This window comes from Scyliorhinus canicula, chromosome 18 (genome assembly GCF_902713615.1).
Source record: "Scyliorhinus canicula chromosome 18, sScyCan1.1, whole genome shotgun sequence".
Lineage (NCBI taxonomy): Eukaryota > Metazoa > Chordata > Chondrichthyes > Carcharhiniformes > Scyliorhinidae > Scyliorhinus > Scyliorhinus canicula.
The window spans coordinates 59,335,170-59,357,197 of record NC_052163.1 but is presented as its reverse complement, the minus strand read 5'-3'; the positions used below and the strand labels follow the sequence as shown (position 1 = coordinate 59,357,197).

At 42.3% G+C, this 22,028-nt stretch overlaps 1 protein-coding gene across 1 annotated transcript in view; it reads right to left on the bottom strand.

The window, feature by feature from the left end:
- LOC119952912 (splicing factor U2AF 65 kDa subunit-like) overlaps positions 1-21,771 on the bottom strand; it is a gene marked incomplete at its 5' end in the record, with an annotated part of 42,359 nt that extends 20,588 nt beyond the window's left edge. The window contains 6 exons of the mRNA XM_038776541.1: positions 11,581-11,660; positions 13,427-13,565; positions 16,367-16,483; positions 18,310-18,461; positions 18,614-18,717; positions 21,590-21,771. Of these exons, the coding sequence (XP_038632469.1) occupies positions 11,581-11,660; positions 13,427-13,565; positions 16,367-16,483; positions 18,310-18,461; positions 18,614-18,717; positions 21,590-21,771 (774 nt within the window). The remainder of the gene's footprint in view (positions 1-11,580; positions 11,661-13,426; positions 13,566-16,366; positions 16,484-18,309; positions 18,462-18,613; positions 18,718-21,589) is intronic.
- Between the last annotated feature and the right edge of the window lie 257 nt (positions 21,772-22,028).

Here is a 22,028-nt window from a genome sequence, read left to right as displayed (position 1 = left end):
GCACTCTACACCCAAGGTCAACATCTCCACCCTATCCCCATAACCCAGTCACCCCACCCAACACTGAGGGCAATTTTGGACACAAAGGGCAATTTATCATGGCCAATCCACCTAACCTGCACATCTTTGGACTGTGGGAGGAAACCGGAGCACCCGGAGGAAACCCACGCACACACGGGGAGGATGTGCAGATTCCGCACAGACAGTGACCCAAGCCGGAATCGAACCTGGGACCCTGGAGCTATGAAGCAATTGTGCTATCCACAATACTACCGTGCTGCCCTTAAGTTTGGGTTAAGATGATGAATTACAACGGCAAGAAGTCACTTGTGGAAGTGGCGTACAGGCCCCCTAATTGTAAATACATGGTAGGACAGAGTATAAAAGAGAGAATGGGAGTTTGCCAGAAACTTACTGCAATAATCTGTATTTAATCTACATACAGTTTGGAAAAATCGCATGGGCAAAGGTAGTGTAGATGAGGAGCTGATAGAATTTTTCAGGATAATTTCTTAGAACATGTTCTGGAGCCAACCAGAGGGCAGGCTACACGAGACCCGATATTGTGCAATGAGATAGGACTAATTGTTAACCTCATGGCGAAGGCATCCTTTCGTAGCAACAATCATAATAGGACTGAATTTTACATTCAGTTTAAAGGGAGAGAAGAGTGTGTCTAACACTAGTATATTAAATTTAAATCAGGGCAATCATGAGGACAATGAAAGTGGAGCTAGCCAGAGAGTGAACGAGTAAATATACTTAACGGAGCAATCAACAGATTCAGTAGCAGACATTTATTTAAGGGTCTGGTTTAGCACAGGGCTAAATAGCTGGCTTTTAAGCAGACCAAGGCAGGCCAGCAGCACGGTTCAATCCCCGTACCAGCCTCCCCGAATAGGTGCCGGAATATGGCGACTAGGGGCTTTTCACAGCAACTTAATTTGAAGCCTACTTGTGATAATAAACGATTTTCATTTCATTTCATATTTCAGAATACACGGAATAGACATTCTAATGAGAAAGAAAACTTCCATAATCCTATAGAAAGTGTGTCTGGAGAATTGGTAATGGAAAGTAGGACTCGCTGGATAAATTAAACAGGTATTTTGCAACAGTCTCCAATAGTAACATCCCAGAAATAGCTGTAAATTGGGAAATGGAAAAGAGGGAAGAACAAGAAAATTATAATCACCAGGGAAGTGGCATTAAGCAAACTGTTGGGTAGGCAGGCTGACAAACCCCTTGGTCCAGATGGACTTCACCAAAAGGTCTTGAAAAAGTAGCTAATGAGATAGTTAATGTATTGATTTAAATTTTCCAAAATTCCCTAGATTCAGGGAAGGTTCCATTAGATTGGAAGATAGTAAATGTACCTCATTGTTCAAAAACGAAGGGAGACAGAAAGCAGGAAACTATAGGCCAGTTAGCCTAACATCTGTCACAGGGAAACTGTTAGAAGCCATTATTAAAGATGTTATAGCAGGGCATTTGAAAATATTCAGGGCAATCAGGAAGAGTCAACATATTTTGTGAAAGGGAAATTATGCTCAAACAATTGATTGGAATTCTTTGAAGGAGTCACATGTACTGTGATTAAAGGAGAACCAATGGATGTATGTACTTGGATTTCTAGAAGGCATTTCTTTTAAAAAAAAAATGAATTTAGAATACCCAATTCATTTTTTCCAATTAAGGGGCAATTTAGAGTGGCCAATCCACCTACCCTGCACATCTTTGTGTTGTGGGGGTGAAACCCACGCAAACACGGGGAGAATGTGCAAACTCCACACGGACAGTGACCCAGTGCCGGGATCGAACCTGGGACCTCGGTGCCGTGAGGCAGCAGGGCTAACGCACTGCGCCACCGTGCTGCCCCAGAAGGCGTTTCTAAGGTGTCACATCAAAGGTTATTGTGTAAATTAGAAGCTTATGGTATAAGGGGTAACATATTGGCATGGATTGAAGATTGGCTAGCTAACAGGAAACAGCTGACATAAATTAGTCTTTTTCTGGTTGACAGGATGTGACGAGTGATGTGCCACAGGGTTCAGTGCTGGGAACTCAAATTTTTACAAATTGTATAAATGACTTGGATTAAGGGATTGAAGGTATGGTTTCTAAATTTGTTGTTGACACAAAGGTAGGTACAAAAGTAAATTGTGAGGAGGATGCAAAGGGACAAGGATAATGTTCAGTGAGTGGGCAAAAACCTGGCAAATTGAGTGTAATGTGGGCAAATGTGAAATTGTCCATTTTGGCAAGAAGAATAAAAGACAGATTATTACTTAAACAAAGAACGGCTGCTGAGTTCCGAGGTGCAGAGGGATCTAGATGTTCCAGTGAGTGAATGAATCACAGTCAGTATGCAGGTACTGCAAGTCATAAGAAGGCTAATGAAATGCTATCCTTCATTACAAGGGGAATTAAACATAAAAAGGAAGAATGTTGTGTGTCAGTTATACGTGGCATTGGTGAAACCACATCTCGAATACTTTGTACTCTCCTTATTTAAGAAAGGATGGAAATGCATTGGATCCGGTTCAGTGAAGGTTTACTAGATTGATAACTGGTGTGTGCATAGTCTCACGAGGAAAGATTGGACAGACTGGAGTTGTTTCCATTTGAGTTTAGAAGAACAAGAGGTGACTTGATTCAAGTATAAAAGATCCTGAACAGTATGGGTGCGATCTTCCGGTCATGCTGTGTCGGAAAATAGCTCGGCGCAGTGGGCCAGCTAAAGCCAATAAAGCCTGCTCCCGGGATCTACCTGGCTCGCAACCTCTCGCGAGATTCAACGCTATCTCGCAACGTTGCAAGGCGAATCTTGCCCAAAATGGGCGGGATCAGTTTTTGGCAAATCTGCATATCAGAGCGAGGCAGCAAGCCTTACTGTAATGTACAGATTCCCAAGGTACTTGAGGCTTTGGGATTCAATCCCTTCACCTCGGGCAAGCTCTGTTGTACTGGTCCGCAACAATGGGGACCAGATCGAATGGCACTTGTGGGTGTCCCCAAGGGGGTTGGAGGCTCCCAGCTGCGTGACCTTTGGGCAGGGTGGTGCCCTGGCATTGCCAGTGCCACCTGGGCACCCTGACAGTCCCAACCTGACACCATCAGTGCCACCTGGGTGCCAGCCTGTCAGTGCCAAGGTGACACTGGCAATGGCGGTGCAAAGATGGCATTGTTTGCACGCGCACAATCATGCCGAGATTGCCAGGTATTGGGGGTGCGTGGGACCATTCCATGCTGTGTTCGGGCTGGGGGGAGGTCGGAGATTTTTTTTTGTGGGCCTCGGAAATCTCGCTACAATGTAGAGTTTCGGCCAGCAGAGCTCCGCGTTGTAAAAAGCGGGGCTATGTGCGTTCTCGGACCCGCATTCCCCATTTAGGCCGCTTATTCAAAGCGAGTCGTGTTGAATAGCCATGTGAGCGAATGAATAATGCGCATGCTCTGGATCTCTGTCCCCTTTTGGGAAGATCTCACCCAATGTTTCCTCTTGTGGAGGAGTCCTGAATTCAGAGACATGTTTTAAAATTAGGGGTCACCCTTTCGGGAGAGAGAGATAAGAATTTTTCTCTTTCAGAGGGTTGAGAGACTTTGGAACTCTGCCTCAGAAAGCAATCAATCATTGAATTTGTTAAGGCGGAGGCAGATTGATTCTTGTTTGGCAAGGGAATTTATGGTTATATGGGTTAGGTGGGAATGTGGAATTCCAAACATAAATACAGTCCTGGTATTAATGAAGGATGGAGCAGGCTAAAGGGGCCAAATGGCCTACTTCTGCTCCTATTTTGCGGTCCATAAGTAAATTGCTGATGGCAGGTCGATTTGAGTATACCATAGGCAAAATTCTCTGCCTCACGCCGCAAATGCGAACTGTATTCAGACGGAGAATCGGGTGCCAGGCAAATATCTAGGTCCATGCCCTGCACTGATTTGGCCGCAATGCTCCAGTCCCTTGCTGGTGGCAATAACTAGGTTTGCGCCCCACAAGCACAGAATCGGCATTTGCATACACTTAAATGTGATTAGCGGGTTGGACACAGTATGCCGTGCCTTTCCGCAATGCTCCGCTCTTCTGTGCTGGAGGTCGCGGTTGTGTGAATTATTACAATCATTTACAAACGTGGACTGGGCACCAGCATTTGGAGGGAAGTGAGGGCTAAAAAAACTGAAAAATCACTGAACACTATTGGGCTTGCTGGGGTTGGCTGCAGGGGCAGTAGCAGATAGTGACTTGGTGTCAAGTCAGTGGCGTGACCCCCCCCCCCCCCCCCATGATTGAGGTGGCCTGGTTCAGACTGCCACTTACAGTGCTACTTACAGGATCCTGGCTGCTCACACTGCTGAGTTCTGCTTGTGACCTTTAAATACTCAGAAGGCCTGTCATCTGGAAGCCCACCCAAGTTGCCCCTCTGGACACCCTCATACCCCAGCTGCATCATCAAGGGCCAAGCTCAATCAGGAGCCCACCAGTTGTTGGCACTCCTCAGAAGCACTGCACCACTGCAGGGGTTCAGTTCAACCCAACCAGAGGACACCTGCACCGCAGCTTTTGGAACTCCCCCTGGTTTGCTGGCCCCCAGGGAACCTCATCCCTCCAGATCACAACTGTCTCCTCCTGGTGAGACTTGCAGCACTCACTGCCTCTGCAATCACCTCCCAGGCAGTGTTCAGGGTCGCAAGTTTGAGTCTGAGGCCCAAGCTGGGGAAGAGGGCGTCCCTCCATGCCAGCGAGGAGTGGAGGTCCACCTCGATTTCTCGACTTCGTGGGCGGGTCTTCTCTGATCCATCTTGGTGGCTGCAGTGAGTGTGTATGGTAAGTGGAGTGCTTAAAAACAGCTCCAGCTGCTAGGCTCTTTGGCACTAACTCCAGCCCCAGCGGTTAGAATGCCTGCTGGGCTGGGAGTTGCTGGCCTATTAGCACGCTCTGAATTGCCCCACAAATAGCGCCAACGGAAACGCAAACTGCACACAATTCAGTCCCGGCATCAACATTTAGTCTCCCAAACGGAGAATTATGCTCCATGTCACTCCCATCCTTCTTCCAACATGAAACAGTTCACCTAAGCGGAGATATTCTTACTGTCTAGCGGAGTGGCAAAAAAATATAGTGAAACTTAAATTAACAATCTGCATGCAAGTTCTCTAGAATCATAGGATGCAGAGAGGCCATTTGGCCCACCATGTCAGTGCTAGCTCTCTAACAGCAACTCAAGCTATTTCCACTCACCTGCCCTTCAACTACTTATCTAAACCCTTTTTGAAAACGATGATCGAAACTGCCTCCACCACATGCTCAGGCAATATATTGCAGATTATAACCACTTGCTGTGTTTTAAAAAAAATGTTGCTATTCCTTCTTTTGCCAATCCCCTTAAATGTGTTTCTCGACTCTTTCACTATCAGTTTCCCCCAATTTCTACTCTTATCTGGATCCCTCATGATTTTGAATGTCTCTCCCAAATCTTCTTTCAACACTCTCTTCCAAGGATAATAACCCCAGTTTCTCCAATCTATCCACATAATAAAAATGTCATATCCTTGGAACCATTTTCAAAGCTTTTTTTTAAATGCAGCCTCACCTGCTTCCGAAAGCCCATTATCGGACACAATACTCCATTTGAGGTTAAACCAGTGTTTTAAATATTCATCATGAGTGACTTGCTTTTGCACTGTGTGCCTTTAGTTATGAAGTTCAGGATTCTGCAATTGCTTTCTCAATCTGTCTAGCCACCTTTAATGATTTGTGGACATATACCCCAGATCATTGTTCCTCCACCCACTTTAGAATTGTATCTTTCAATTTATATTGCATCTTCTTACTCTTAGAATGCATCATTTTGGGGTGGTATGGTGCCGCAGTGGTTAGCACTGCTGCCTCACGACACTGAGGACCAGGTTCGATCCCAGCTCATGGTCACTGTTCGTGTGGAGCTTGCACATTGTCACCGTGTCTGTGTGGGACTCACCCCCACAACCCAAAGATGTTCAGGGTAGGTGGATTGCCCCTTAATTGGGAAAAGAAGAATTGGGTAATCCAAATATTTATTAAAAAAGCAACATTTCACACTTCTCTGCATTAAATTCAATCTGCCACGTGCCTGCTCACTATGCTTCTCAGTTCATAATACTGTACTTCCACGTTTTATGTCATTTACTAACATTGAGATGTTACCCCGTATACCCAACAAAGTCAAGAAAACCAGTGATCCTGGTAATGGCCTCTGGGGAACACTACTATACACTTTCTTCCTGTCCAAAAGACAACCGTTCACCACCATTCTCCTTCCTATCACTAAGCCAATGTTGTATGCATGTTGCGACTATTCCTTATATTTAATGGATTTCAACTTTGCTGGCATGTAGGATGTGGAAGCTTTGGAAAAGGTGCAAAGGAGATTTACCAGGATGTTGCCTGGAATGGAGAGTAGGTCTTACGAGGAAAGGTGGAGGGTGCTAGGCCTTTTCTCATTAGAACGGAGAAGGATGAGGGGCGACTTAATAGAGGTTTATAAGATGGTCAGGGGAATAGATAGTCAGAAACTTTTTCCCCGGGTGGAACAAACCATTACAAGGGGACATAAATTTAAGGCGAATGATGGAAGATATACAGGGTGGGGGCGATGATGTCAGAGGTTGGTTCTTTATTCAGAGAGTAGAATTTGAGCTGTCCAGCGGAAATGGGTTCCGGTGTTTGCAGGTGAGGGATTTTGTTAGGAAGCAGATGCCAACCTTTCCCCACCTGCCGCCCCATGGGCTATAGGACAAGTTGGTGTCAAAAACAGGGGTGGGTGAGGGCAGAGTATCAGAAATCTATAAGGAGCTAATGGATTGGGAGGGGGGCCCCGATAGGGGTAGTGAAGCGCAAGTGGGAGGAAGAGCAGGGGAGAGAGTTGGAAGCTGGGTCGTGGGAGGCTCTGATGAGGATGAACGGATCTTATTCATGATGTGGAGATGCTGGCGTTAGACTGGGGGTGGGGGGCACAGTAAGTCCTAAGACACCAGGTTAAAGTCCAACAGGTTTGTTTCGAATCACTAGCTTTTGGAGCGCAGCTCCTTCATCAGGCTAGTGATTCTAAACAAACCTGTTGAACTTTAACCTGGTGTTGTAAGACTTATTACTGTAGCCTTATTCAGTTCAAGATGGTGCACAGGGCACATATGACTGTGGCCAGGATGAGTAGGTCTTTTGAAGGGATGGATAGGTGTTGGCAGTGCACGGACGGGCCCCTGAATCATGTCCACATGTTTTGGGCCTGGCCTAAGCTGGAAGTACCCTGGCAGAGGTTTACTGATGTAATGTCGGAGATCCTGAGGGCGAAGGTGGTCCCGAGTCCAAAAGTGGCAATTTTTGGAGTGTCAGAAGACCGCGGAGTCCAGGGGGGAGGGGGGCAAGAGAGGCCGCCGTCTTGGTCTTTGCCTCCCTGGTAGCCCGGAGACAGATCTTATTGGAATGGCCGGACGAGGGGCCACCGAAACTGGGGGTTTGTGTCAGCCACCTAGCAAGAGTGCCTCAGACTGGAGAATATAAAGTTCGCATTGAGAGGGTCTGTGGAGGGGTTTGCCCAGAGATGGCAGCCTTTCATCGACTACTTTGAAAATAGTTAAGATGTCAGCAGTGGTGGAGAGGGAGGGATTAAAAAGGAGGTTGGGGAGGTGGAGAGCGGGAGGCGGAAGCTAGGATGTTGGATATTTATTTTCTTTGGTTATTTGCATTCCTGTTTGCTTGCTTTTTCTTATGGTTGTGTTTGATGTATATATATATGCCTCAATAAAAATATATTTAAAAAAAACTCAATCAAAATGTTTCAAAATTATTTGCTCTTAACAAACCTGCACTGGCTTTCTTTAATTAATTCACACTTGACTCATCTACTTCCTCTTTCACTGCTTGTTTGGCAGCATCGTTTTTGTAAAGGCAGATGTAAATGATTTATTTAGTACCTCAGCAATGTCCACTGCCTCCATACATAACTGCTCTTTTTGGTCCTTAACTGGCCCATCCCTGTCCCTTACTACCCATACATTATTTATATGCCTAGGGATAACTTTTGGATTCCCTTTTATGTTAGTTGCCAGTCTCTTTTCAAACTCTCTTTGCTTCTCCTTTTTCTTCCACTTCCCCTATTTTCTATATTCAACTTTCTTTCACTTGTATTGTAAACATGGCATCCTTTTCTTCTTCATCCTGCTTTCTACCTTTTATGTCATCCAGGGAGTTCTGGGTTAATTTGTCTTACATTTCCTCCTCCTGGGAATGTACCTCGACTGTACTCCAACTATCTCATCTTTACAGGCAGCCCATTATTGTGTTACACTTTTGCCCATCAATCTTTGGTTTCAATTTACATGGCTCAGAGATATTTGCCTCCCAATGAAATTGATCTTTCTCCAGAATCAAAAAGACAGCTTTTAAGGGAAGTCTCTTCATAACTGACTGGATTACATTTTAAAATGTATATGATCAGATAAGAAAAAGGTTGTGGATGATAGAACTGGTTCAATTTCATTTAACAAAATTACATGATAACAAAAGGGTTGCCACCTTTGATTTAATTCTTGAAGAAAGACTAGAAATTAAGTGGCAAGATAATTATAGAATCAATGTGAAATAGTCAGGAATTTCAGGAAAATCCATTAACCTGTACCCCAAAGCATACATTAAGGCCTGGCTTTATTGTTTTTAATCCTTTGAGAGCACAGGTATTCAAACATTTATCAGGCATTCCCTTTACTGGGATTCATACACCTTAGCTTCCATTGTGTACTTGGGTTCACATATCTCTCGGATCCTGTATCCAAAATACCAACAGAATCCAGGTACATTTTTCAGAACTCTGGACTGAAGACATGGGTTATTTTTCTAAATATACAAGCAAATTGAGGTCTTTTCAGCCTTCAAATTAACCCATTGAGGACGATCTGCACTTATTCAATCAGAAATTTATGGTATTATAGACAAAGAAAGGTTTCGTGCAGTTTCCAAACCGTGACATTTTAAGGATTCAAAGTGATTGGAAAGCCATGGAAATGTTCTTACCAATCGACATCGTAAAATAAATCTGGTTCTCAAGGGGTTAATAAAGGCAATTGAGAAACTATAGGCTCAAAGCTCTCTCCCAATTAAAAGAACTTCATAAAGAAACAATCCTTGACTATATATGTCAAGTTGGAAAAAAAAAAGGAAAAAAAGAGTCTTACCTCCTACAGCACATATACCATAGGTCTATACGGACTACTTATACCACTACTTAAAGTGGTTCATTCATTTGTACCAAAACCAAGTTTATATTTGTTTTCTTTGTTTAGGTCTACCCTCAAAGCCAGCAAATGCTCCCAGGAAGGCTGGGCAGGTCCTAGAGTTGAGGGCAGAGCAGAGCAGCTGGCTCCGAGGGTATCCGAGTGCGGGACATGAGCTCTTACTTGCCTTGTCTTACAGGTTGGCATGGCAGCAGTAGATCAGTACTACTGAACAAACTATGCGCCAAGACTTACGATCTTACAGGCCCCTAGCTGGGGACAAAGTGGGGGAACAAAAATGAAAGAGCCATGAGTATCAACCAGCAGTGACTACAAAGGAAGGAGTCAGTATAACACTGGCTCATAAATTTAGAATTAGAAAACAAAACTCCCTGTTCTCATTAAACCGTGCATTTCAGATTTTCTAATGTTGAATATCAATTATAGCTTATTATCAATTTCTCCAATTGTTCCCCCTTCTCAGTTTTAGGTGTGTGTTAAGATAGCTACAGAAATTAAATAAAGTGTTGCCAAGGATCATATCATGTTTTTAAACTTTACAAAACATTTGGAATCTATTAAATATTTAGCATGGAATTAGGAAGTGAATGTGCACCTTAAGCAAAGGTTTTCTATTAACAGTGAAAATTGAACTATCCAGTTAAAGAAGTTAATTTATTCATGCAAGGCACATAAATTAGGGCTCGAAATTAACAGTGATCCAGTACTTGCATATGGAAAAAGTAAATTCAAAGTTTATTTTAAATAATGCAGTAACAGTGCAAACCTCAATAAATGCTTCAAGAAGTTAATGAGGACCGGGTTTTCTCAAGGACTTAAGTCATCAACTTACAACCAGCGATTATAATTAGTTTGCCAATCTGTATTGTCACTGGAGGAGTTGATTCACTTTCAGCTTTGAATTTACTTGCAACAGTTATAGTTCAGTGCTTCAGGCATGCATTAAATGATCCTCTGAGACTGTCCAAAATATTTTCTATGCTTAATCTTCATGAAACTTATTTGCAGATAGTCCAGTCTGGGGGAGGAAAGATTCAGAAGGTGTTTAAAGTCAATTATGCATTTTTAAAAAATTAACAAAATGTGTATTGGTCAGTACTGTATGTGTACAAGTGGATCCAACAGTTAAGTTTCAGCCCAAAACTTGAGTGCCCATTGCTTTACTAAAAAGAAAATGCAAAATCAATTAAATAAAGTCAACCTGATATGATCCTTCAAGGGCAATTTTATAGTAAAACCAAGCTTGAACTATACAAATTTATCAAAGTGTTTTAACACTACATATAAGGTAGTAAAGAAATTGACTGTAATTGCATCTCACCTTTATGTGCCGAACGGTTTAGGAATCTAAAAACCTGTAAAAACTGAACTGCTGTGAAAAGAAAATGGGGCTAAAACGAAAATCTTTACCACTGGAAAAATAAGCCATGATGGCAAACTGAAAGCTTCAATTAGAAATACCTACACTAATTTACAAATAACTGAAATACTAAAATGGAAAACAAAGCCAAATTCAGGAGTCCTAAAATAAATGGGAGAAAAACACAACTTCCTGCAACGGGGAAGAAAAGGCCCTCTTAAGATGTAAGTATCTTCCAGTAATGTTGCTACAGAATGGAGTTCACTTTCTTGTTTTGTTTGTGGTGCTGGTATTGTAGATCTGGATCTTTAAGACATTCTGTCACCCTTCAGCAGCCCGAGTTGCTACTTCCCTTGCTGAAAAACGAAGCTTGTGAAATTTGCTTGAGCAAAAATGATGATTCTATATGTTAAGTATCAAATTCTCCACCAGCCACTTTATTTGATCAGCGTTTTCACACAAGCATTTTCACATTTGAAAAAAAAAAAGATTTTGGGAGAAAGTGGGGATAAAAGAAAAAGAAAAAAGGCGCCATTATCAATTCCAAAAAGGCAACAGTCCAAGCTATTATTGATTCCTTAACGGGCAACCATCCAACTGACCCATCGTCTTCACCATAAAACAACAGACGTTCCTTGTTCACTGATTTTCCCAGAAAGATTTTATACAGAAATCTTATTTTAAAATCCTTCAGTATAAGGATTGGCCCAAAGTTACTGGCTCTTAGAAACAAATTGGTGATAAATAAAAAAATGCCATCCTCAAAAATTAGTTTGGAATTGCATTGGAGAAAGCTGACACCTTGAACAGTCAATAACTGCCTCTTAACTATCAGACCAGCCGTATTTGGTCAGTGGCATAAATCAACGCAGCTTTGGATATATGAAATTGATGGGGAGAAAGTGCAGGACCACACTGTCAGCTTTCTCCGAATGGGGTGTATCCATAGCTACCTGATCATCATTGAGGTAATTGGGCAAACCGCCAATGAAAAGCTTGTGTGGAGAATCTGGAACCACTGTGGAGACAACACCTACAGAGAGACAAGAGAAACAAAACATGGCAATATAAACATCCTGGACTAAAAGCTAGTGGGAGTATGGGTCATTAAGTTGCACAGTTAATAAAAAAATGAAGGAAGGAAAAGTATCAGGATCACACAAACATTTTACCTCATGGTGGGAGGTAGGCAAGGGATTCAGAATGTCTGAATCACTGTGGCGATTTCTATTTAATGGATAGGAATACATGTTGCAATGAGATACATAGAAACTATATCCTAGATGATCTGCTTCCATGTGGTAAGCGAGTGCAACTGCAGATTTGACGATACCATCATGCTTATGGATGATGTGTGCCACTACCGGGACTCGAGCCATCTTAAGCTTGTGGAGGGGACAAGTAAGGGTTCAGATAATGGACCTTAATTATGTTTTGCCTCAATAGAACAAAAGGATTTATATATATATATATATATAGAACACTCAAGGAAAGCATCATATGTTGGAAGTATCTTCCTGCACCTTAATTTGAATGAACTCACCCCTCGTTAAAAAAAAAAGCAAGCCACATATGGGTCAGAGGAAAGCAGAAGCGTAACTGGTAAAACCTTCTGACTTACAGTGTTGCAAATGTGGCCCTAGTCACATGCGCACGTTCCCAGGCTGGCGTAGAATCTTGCTGCGCCAGCTGCTCCAAACCGGAACATAAAGACTCTGCAGGTTTCCAAAATCCACAAGTGAGTGAACTTTTAATAGTTGCAGGGATTAAGAACCGGTGAGGATGGAAGAGATTAAAATGAAAAAAAAATTGAGAAAATGTCAAAAGGAAACAGGAAAAAATAAAATGTTCAAAAGGCAAGAGGAAAAAAAACAAAAAAAAAAGAGAAAAAGAGCAAAGTGAAGGTGAATTCTTTTCATAAAAGTGTATTTTCTCCACCACCCCAAGCCCAACAAGAGCTAAAGTAGCATTTTGTTTCCAAATTTCGAACCTTAAATAACGGGAGCCAATAAATTTTACGTTTTAAACATTATCTGAACCCATTGACCATCATTACTGAATCTCTGCTAAAATTAGCTTTCTGCGTAATTTTACAGCATCTAATATAACAGATGTAATAGGGACTGAGTGAAACAATTGCCATATTTCTGCTCAAGTGACTTGGCTAAAAATGCAGTCACTTATCGAAGTCAGATGTTTTTTGTACCTTGCGAGATCGTAGTGCTGCTCGTGTTGCAGACATAGGAGTTTGACAACTGTAGTGCTCCATCTTCCACCAGAGGAAGACAGCAGAGTCAGCAAACTCCTTGGATGGCAGCCTCAGTACGCAAGGCTCAAACAACCTTGGCTTAACTGTTCATCACTGGAAGTTACACCACCACCCACCGCCTCAACATATTTGAAGTTAGTTTAGGTAGCAAGACATTGCACACCATATTCTGACCCATTTTAATGTCATTTCTGATGTCAACATAATATTCCTTCGATCAGGATGCAACTCAGAGTATTCACACATTCCGAGTCAAATAGTCACCCTGAGTTTTTGATCCACAGAATTATAATTCTGCTGTGCGAGTTCTGACACTGACTTTCCTTGCATTTTGTTTGAAATAGTATCTGCATTTTGTTTTCAATTTTGTTTTTGTAGATGTTTGTTTTAATATATATTTTTTTCCATTTTAGCCAACAAATAGCTGATTTAAATAACATTTTGGTGACCTGACATTACATCTGATGCATGCAGTATACTTAAACCTGCAAAGGAAGTCCAGCACACAGATGTTGCATTTTTTGACGGACCTGGAACATGGAAAGAAGGTTGCTCAGACATGCCTGGCAGAGGTTGGTAATCATGGGGACGTCGGATCTTCAAAGACTGACCCTGGAAGATGATGCCATCAAACGCCATGGCTTGTGTAGTTTCATCGACTGAACGGAACTAGGAAGAGACCAATGGTAGAATAGTAAGAATACCACGCTATTTTTAAAAAAAGGCTAGACCAAACAGATGCATATAAATGTTTCAGTGCTTTTAGATGCAGCAGGTCTTAACTGAATCAAAACTCAAGTTAAAGCTGTAACAGCAGCCCTGTCCTCCGGTAAGGAATTTAAAAAAGATGCAACTTCATACAGGATGGGGAAAATACAACATGGAAGGAAATTCAACCACTTCTTTTGCAATGATTCAAGACCAGCACTGCGTTACAATCTCTTTAGAGATCAATACCTTTTTAAAGGAAATTTGAACTACCAGTTAAGAGTTGAAAGGATGACACAAGTATTCATGGTACTGGAATAAAAGACTAAGAGGACTGTTGAATAAACATTATCTTTCCCCTTTTTGAAGCCAAAAACACACTTCATAAATATAATTTACACTGTCCTTTTCAGTAGACATTCAATTGTCGTGGAACCAGTCCAGGGTGATTCTTAACCCATAAGAGAGTTTACTTCTGTTCTTTGTCTTTCTCAGCCTGGGAACCTTTAATCACAAAATTGTTTTTCGCAGTTCAGTTTCCTCCCCCTGAAAACTCTTCTAGCTAAGCTAGGCGAATCTTCCAGTCTTATTTAACGCCGCCCAAATTTGGTCTTTTCAATCCTAGCACAAGATCCCACCCACACTTCTGCTTGCTGAACCACAGAATATTGCAATTTATAGTTCCCTTCCCTCTCCAAGATCCTAGCAGATTATCTTTGTCTTGAGTTTTCAGGGATATCGCTCAAAGTCCATCTCTGTGACAATGGACACATGACCATATGATACACAAGGAGACATTTTGAGACTCCCAACTCTCTTACCCTGGAAGTAAATGGGCAGTGGGCAGTTTAAAACACAAGTGTTTACAATATTCTCAATACTTTTCTGGGACTGGAGACTCAATCTCAATGGTAGCACACAGGCTGCGGCCATTGTCTCAAAAGTATAAACCCCTTGCACCTCCTTCCCAGTAAAACAATCCTGGCCTCCTTTAATACAACAAACAAATAACAAGACAGCATAGGAACAGGCCCTCCAAGCCTGCGCCGATCACGTGTCCTATCTAGACCAACTGCCTGTATCCTTCTATACCCCATCTGTTCATGTGCCTATCCAGATAAGTCTTAAAAGTCGCTAACGTATCTGCCTCAACCACCTCACTTAGCAGTGCATTCAAGCCCACCACCATCCTCTGTGTAAAAAACTTACACCGCACATCTCCGCTGAACCTTTCCTCCCTCACCTTGAACTTGTGCCCCCTTGTAATTGTCATTTCCGCCCTGGGAAAAAGCTTCCAACTATTCACCCTATCTCTACCCCTAATAATTTTATATACTTCCACCAGGTCGCCCCTAACCTCCATCTCTCCAGGGAGAACAATGCCAGTTTATTCAATCCTCATAGCTAATACTCTCCACACCAGGCAACATCCTGGTAAACCTTTTCTGTACTCTCTCCAAAGCCTCCATGTCCTTCTGGACCAGAATTGGGCACAGTATTCCAAATGTGGCCGAACCAACGTTCTATATAACTGTAACATCGAGCTTTTATACTGATACTCAGTCCTATGAAGGCAAGCATGCCATAAGCTTTCTTTACCACCATTTCCACCTGTGCTGCTATACTTTTACGGATCTGTGGACCTGCACACCCAGATCTCCCTGTGATCGCTATGCTACTGATGTTTCTGCCATTTATTTTATAGCTCCCACCCGAACTGGATTTACCAAAATGCATCACCTCACATTTATCCGAGTTAAATTCCATCTGCCATTTCTCTGCCCAATTTTGCAGCCTATCTATATCCTGTTGTATCTGACATTCCTCGTCACTATCCGCAACTCCTGCAATCTTAGTATCATCCACAAACTTGCTAATCAGACCCGCTACGTTTTCTTCCAAGTCATTTATATATATTACAAAGAGCAGAAGTACCAGTACTGATCCCTGCGGAACACCACTAGTTACAGACCACCATTTGGGAAAAACACCCTTCCACTGCTACCCTCTGTCTTCTATGGCCAAGCCAGTTCTGAATCTATCCAGCTAGTTCACCCCTGGTCCCATGTGATTTAATCTTTTGCACCAGTCTGCCATGAAGGACCTTATCAAATGACATTCTCTAACATTCAAACCAGCCAGGCTGGGTGTCATGTGGACTTTTGAACAGGTCACATCTGTGCCTTCATTTTAACACAAATTAAAGACACAGCCCTAAAATATAACAATCTTATAAACCTCAATTGTAACAACTGCCAGAGACTTCACCTGCCCACCCTCTCCAATGGAAACGCGTACACTGCACAAGCAAATAAAGGCAAATAGTTTCAAACTTCTTATACAAAGCATTTATTAAAGCATTTTATAAACAATTAGCTACGAGGTAACAAATACAATGCATTCCTTCAACAATGGCTATTAATTCATATATTTTTTCGCACCAGTTATAGATTTTACTCCAGTAATTAATGTGTCTGTGCGTTTAATGACATCCCCAATTACAGCATACACTGTGAAGCTCAAACTCAGTTTAGGAATTCAGTTCAATCACTCAATTTGATTGCCCCCGTACCATTTCAAATAACTATTATTCTATATTTGCCAGGCACATGTCCTCAGGATTAACCCAAGGTAGTGCACAAGGAACAATTTTTGTTCTGTTTCAGTAACTGTCAACCTGCCCTATAAAGTAAAGAAAGCTGGGCAGCGAAGACAAATATTTGTTTTAGAAACAATATTAGAAATCAAGGACACAGACTTACCTCGAGAAAAGCAAAGTTTTTATCTTGATTAATCTGCACAGCCAGTACAGGGTTCCCTGGAGCCTGCGACAACCCAGCAAGGCGCATCTGAGCATTAAAGAAGTCTGCCATGGCTTCCTAAGGGAATAAACAATATGCACAGACACTTTAAAATCTGCTATTGAGCACTACCTATATCACAAATGCATGCGTTTCCCACATTTTGACATGCTATCAACACTTAAAAACATCAACCAACTAACAGCTCTGTAATACTACTATACCCATACAATTCTACCCACACAAGAAACGTTATCAAAGTCAGTTCTTCTGACAATCTGCAAACAGATTGTACAAAACATTATGCTGGGGTGGGGGGTCAATTCTATTTACAAAAAGTCATGAAAACAGCTCAAATTGCCGTTCCTGTCTCTCTACCTTTTCAATAGATGCTGTGGGGAGAAAATTGAAAAGGTGCAAGATGGTACAGTTCTATGGGTGCTTTCCATGTGCTCACCTTGGCTCCGAGTATTGAATGGTCTATTTGACCAGAGGAAGAGAGTTGACACCAGGCACATTCTCACTTCTGGCAAGGGTTGTTTGTACAGCAATCACAAAAGAAACCACAGCTGAATTTTACATAATTGCACCTAAAGATTCCAATATCAATTCTAATTAGCTCAGTACTCGTTGCAAGGCACAGAGCCATGAATTTTTTTTTTTTTTTTTTTAAAAGGGGGTGGGGGAGCAAAAAGGTTACAGAATCTAAAAAGCCCTACGCTTGTAAACAGTTAAGTATAATTGGAAAATTAATACTGGCTCACGATACTAAGCCATTGTTAATCCCACCACATCTTATTCCCCATAAACAGCACAGCAATAATCTTTTGCAGCCAGAATTATTAAGACACTGACCTGTGGAGGATATAGCAACCTCAATACCCTTGGCTAATTCTACTCACACCTGACATACTGGTCTGCTATGGTTTCATCTAAAATTCTTATTCTCATATTTGAATCCATTTCTGGCCTTGCCCCTACCCAACTCTAAACCTCCTCCATGCCCGAAATCTCACTCCTCTAACTCTAGCCTCTTCTGTCTCTGTCCCAACGATTTGCCCCATTTTTGTCTCTAGCTGCATTGGCTCCATGCTCTGGAATTCTTCCACTAAACCCACCTATTTTTTCAACTTTCTCTCTCCACTAAGTATACGCCTTGGCTTAGAAGGAACGCTCACATCAGAGCCAGGACATGGATTCAAGTCTCACGCCAGAGACTTGCAGGAGTAATCTAGGCTGACACTCCTTTACCACATGAAGAGAGTGCTACGATATTACAGCCACTGGCTTTTGAATGAGATGTTAATTTGAAGCCTTGCCAGCCGTCAAGTGGTTGCAAAAGGTCCCATGGTACTATTCAAAGAACAGCAAAATTGTCCTTGTGGCAAACATTTACCCCACAACTATCACCTTGCTGTGTACAAATTGGCAGTTATGTTTCCGCATTATAACAGCAATTCAACTTCAAAAGAAAGTGTTTTAAGATGTCCAGAGGTCATGAAAGGGACTCCAAAATTACATGTTTTCCTTCCTTTACAATGGTTTTATTGTTGCAAGTTTTCGTCCAATTCAAACCTAACAAGATCAGGAAACCATGGAGTATAATCTTTATTCTCTTTCTCAGCTACAAAACCAACACGGACTCGGATTCCCATCTGCTGTGCTTGCAACCCTGCAACTTCATATCTCCTATTTGTCCCACCATCCAATTTAAAAGGGGAAAGGCAAGCACACAGATGATTTTTTTTTAGCTAGATGATCCATTTCTTCTCTAGATTTCCCAGTACTTTGACCCATCTAAATTACCTTTTCACTCAAACATTTTAATGAGGCCTGTTGCTGTTGTACTATTAAGCGAAACCAACAAGAAGACAGTAAAATAAATTTAGATACTTTGCACTTGCCTCTGTGACACCAAAGGGTATGTTGCCAACATACAATCGTCTGGCCTGCCTGGTCATTTGGCTGCCAATGATAGGAACCTGTGTTGGTGTGATCGTCACACCACCTACTGTGGAGGTTGCCAACAGTGCTGTAGCAGGGATCTGACCTGCAGCTAAGGAAAACAGAGGTAGAGAGACATATTCTTTTCCTTAGTGCAATACGGATATGTTCACTGAAGAGTAACACTACAGCAGCCAGATCATCATGTAACACAGTCTGACTGGGTTCTCATTAAACCGAAAATAACAAATTGGGAGAATCTACCTTGCATTGCCTTGTACTGCATCGGGGTAATGTGCTCAAAGCCTGGAGGAGGCACATCCCAGTATCTGTAGGGCTTCTTTCTACGAGAGCGACGGGGAGACCGACTGTTGGGAGAAAGTAAACAAAACTTGCAAAATTTAATGCTTTAATGAATGCTACTGAAACATCAGAAATTATATCACGCCCAGGTAGGATAATTTTGTTTGTTTGTTGGTTGATCAGACAAAACTTAGATCCAATGATAAGAGTCTAACCTACAAGCGAGAAAATGTTTGGATCCTGCCACCCTTCTGCCCCACAGAAAGAGCAAAGCTATCAATAGAATAAAGAAATTCACCCTACAAGGGAAGGGTAGGCTGGCATCATGGAATCTTTGGTGTGCAGAAAACCTTACGTTGAACAAGATAGATTCTTCCACATTTGGTAGTGTCATAGATGCAGTTTTATCATCAGCAAAGACCATAGTGGGCCGGATCTCGAATAACGAAGAGTCAGAATACAGGAGGGAGATAGAGTACCCAGTGGAGTGGTGCAGCGACAACAATCTCTCCCTCAATGCTAGCAAAACTAAAGAGCTGGTCATTGACTTCAGGAAGCAAAGTACTGCACACAACACTGGCAGCATCAACTGGGCCGAGGTGGAGATGATTAGCAGTTTCAAATTCCTAGGGGTACACATCTCCAAAAGTCGGTCCTGGTCCACCCACATCGACGCTATCACCAAGAAAGCACAAAAGCGCCAATACTTCCTCAGGAAACGAAGAAAATTTGCATGTCTACATTAACTCTTACCAACTTTTACAGATGCACCATAGAAAGCATCCTACCTGGCTGCATCACAGCCTGGTATGGCAACTGCTTGGCCCAGGACTGCAAGAAACTTCAGAGAGTCGTGAACACAGCCTAGTCCATCACATGAACCTGCCTCCCATCCATTGACTCCATCTACACCTCCCGCTGCCTGTGGAAAGCGGGCAACATAATCAAAGACCCCTCCCACCTGGCCTACTCACTCTTCCAACTTCTTCCATCGGGCAGGAGATACAGAAGTCTGAGGAAACGCACGAACAGACTCAAAACAACTTCTTCCCCGCTGTTACCAGACTTCTAAACGACCCTCTTATGGACTGACCTCATTAACACTACACCCCTGTATGCTTCATCCGATGCCGGTGCTTATGTAGTTACATTGTATACCTTGTGTTGCCCTATTATATATTTTCTTTTATTGCCTTTTCTTCCAATATACTTAATGATCTGTTGAGCCGCTCACAGAAAAATACTTTTCGCTGTACCTCGGTACACGTGACAATAAACAAATCCAATCCAATTTTCAGATCTTCCATATACTTCCGGGAACTTACTGATCGGAATCAAAGAGACATATTAAGAACAGATGAAACATACTGCAGATGGATTTTAAAAGTAAAAAGTGTTTTAACTAGACGTGTCACATGGTTATCCCGCTGAGTTCTTCTGTCATAATTCTTTTTGGCCAGATGGTCCATTTCGTCTCCAGATTTCCCAATACCTTGACTCGTCCTCTTTTTCAGTCACTTAAAATAAGAACAGCTGCTGCAATCAGGATTGTACCTGTCCTCTCAATAATGCTGACTCTCTCAAATCTGTCTCCCTCATCGCTATAGCTCTCAGCTCCTACTCGGACATCCCCAAGTAGGATAGAAAGATGGTGTCAGAGCCATTACCTGATCAAAAACTGAAGAACTATCTGGAGTCTTCGATCTGTCGCAGAGTCTTCTGAAACTCCTCTACACACCAAAAGTACCTATTTCCACAAAGACTATACAGCCTCTGATTAGCCTTGTAATAATTAAGTGACCAACGGCAACTTTGTTAACAGGTTCACCATTGAATTCAGATGGTGCAAATCGCTTTAATCTCCAGGCACATCACCACATCCAGGATGCACTAAGAATGAACTGAGAGTTACCTGTAATTTTGTTATGTGTGGGGAAAATGACTGACTTCCTTTTGACACCAGTGCCAGGAGGAACAGCCCTTGTGTACCCGTGCGCTGTCATATTATTCACCTTTATAATACACAGGGTCGGTGCAAACTCGATGGGCCGAATGGCCTCCTTCTGCACTGTAGTGATTCTATGATGAACAAATTGTCCAATTGCACAGCGATTCTGTTGAGATTTGTCCAAAGCGTAATGCCGACAGATGTGGCATTCTGCTTTGGCTCCAGTAGAATCAAAAACTAGAGACTGGAAAAGATGTAGACAACCCACTGGATAATTATCCAGTTTGTTGAAATAATGCTTAGATGAGCTAGTCATATAATTAAATGTGCATATGTTTGAGCGTTAATGCAATGGGAATTGGTGAGTATAAGGGGAAATACTCTGCACTGGCATGGAGTGCTGAGAACAATCCAGTTTGACTGTGATGCCTCCTCTCAGTAGCGTTTAGCCATTGAAACAGTGTACAGTTGGGGCTGTACTCCAACAGGAGTTTGTGTGTTCTGGACAGAGGAAGAAAATGAAGGCAGCAAACAAGTATCTTTTCTAGCGGGAATTTAATTAGATCAGCCGAATCAACAGTCAACATTCAAAATGAATTACATGCTCTTTCACGGGACGTGGACTTCGCTAACTAACTAGGCCAGCATTTATTGCCCATCCCTAATAGCTCTCAAGAAGGTGGTGGTGAGCTGTCTTGATCCTAAATGGCAAAACGAAAGAGGACCAAATATAGTGTAAATAGTTTCCAGTGTTCCGATGTTTTCTAGAAATTGTCAGCTAATCAAATCCGCCAGTTTTCATTCTGGATTACTCACTGCCAGAATCTGACTTGTTTCCAGTCCACTTCCACGCTGCTGTGATGGCTGTCCCCAATACATAATCTCACAATTTATCCTTCCTTCTTAGGAATCACCTGGCCTTTGCCAAGGGCCACTCAAGATGAGATTGCCATGGTCAACACTGCTACAGCCTGCACACCGAAAGTTACCTGTGACGCTTCCGTTCTCGTGAAGTGCTTCGCTTATCCCTGCTTCTGCTTCGCCCGCCTCGACTTCGGCTGCGCTTATCTCTGCTTCGACTTCTCCGTTTTTTATCCCGGCTTCTGCTTCTGGAAACACTTCGGCTTTTCTTCTTGTGCCGTTCCTTTTCTCGTTCTAAAAGTAAAGGCAATTAAATTTACAATCAAGTTATTCAATGGAGAAGGAAAATCTGGTATGCTCCAAAAAGGGGTAGCTGAGCTGATATTGCCTGCTTTACACCATCACCCAAAGTCAGTTCCACTTATGGGGTATAATTCTGAATTTGGGTCGCCTCAGTTACTTCTGCTGGAGACAAAACTTAAATTAAGTACTAAAGTAGCTAATCTCACACACACCAAAATGAAAGATTAGCAAAATTTGCCACATCATCCTGGTGCTGAATAGGTA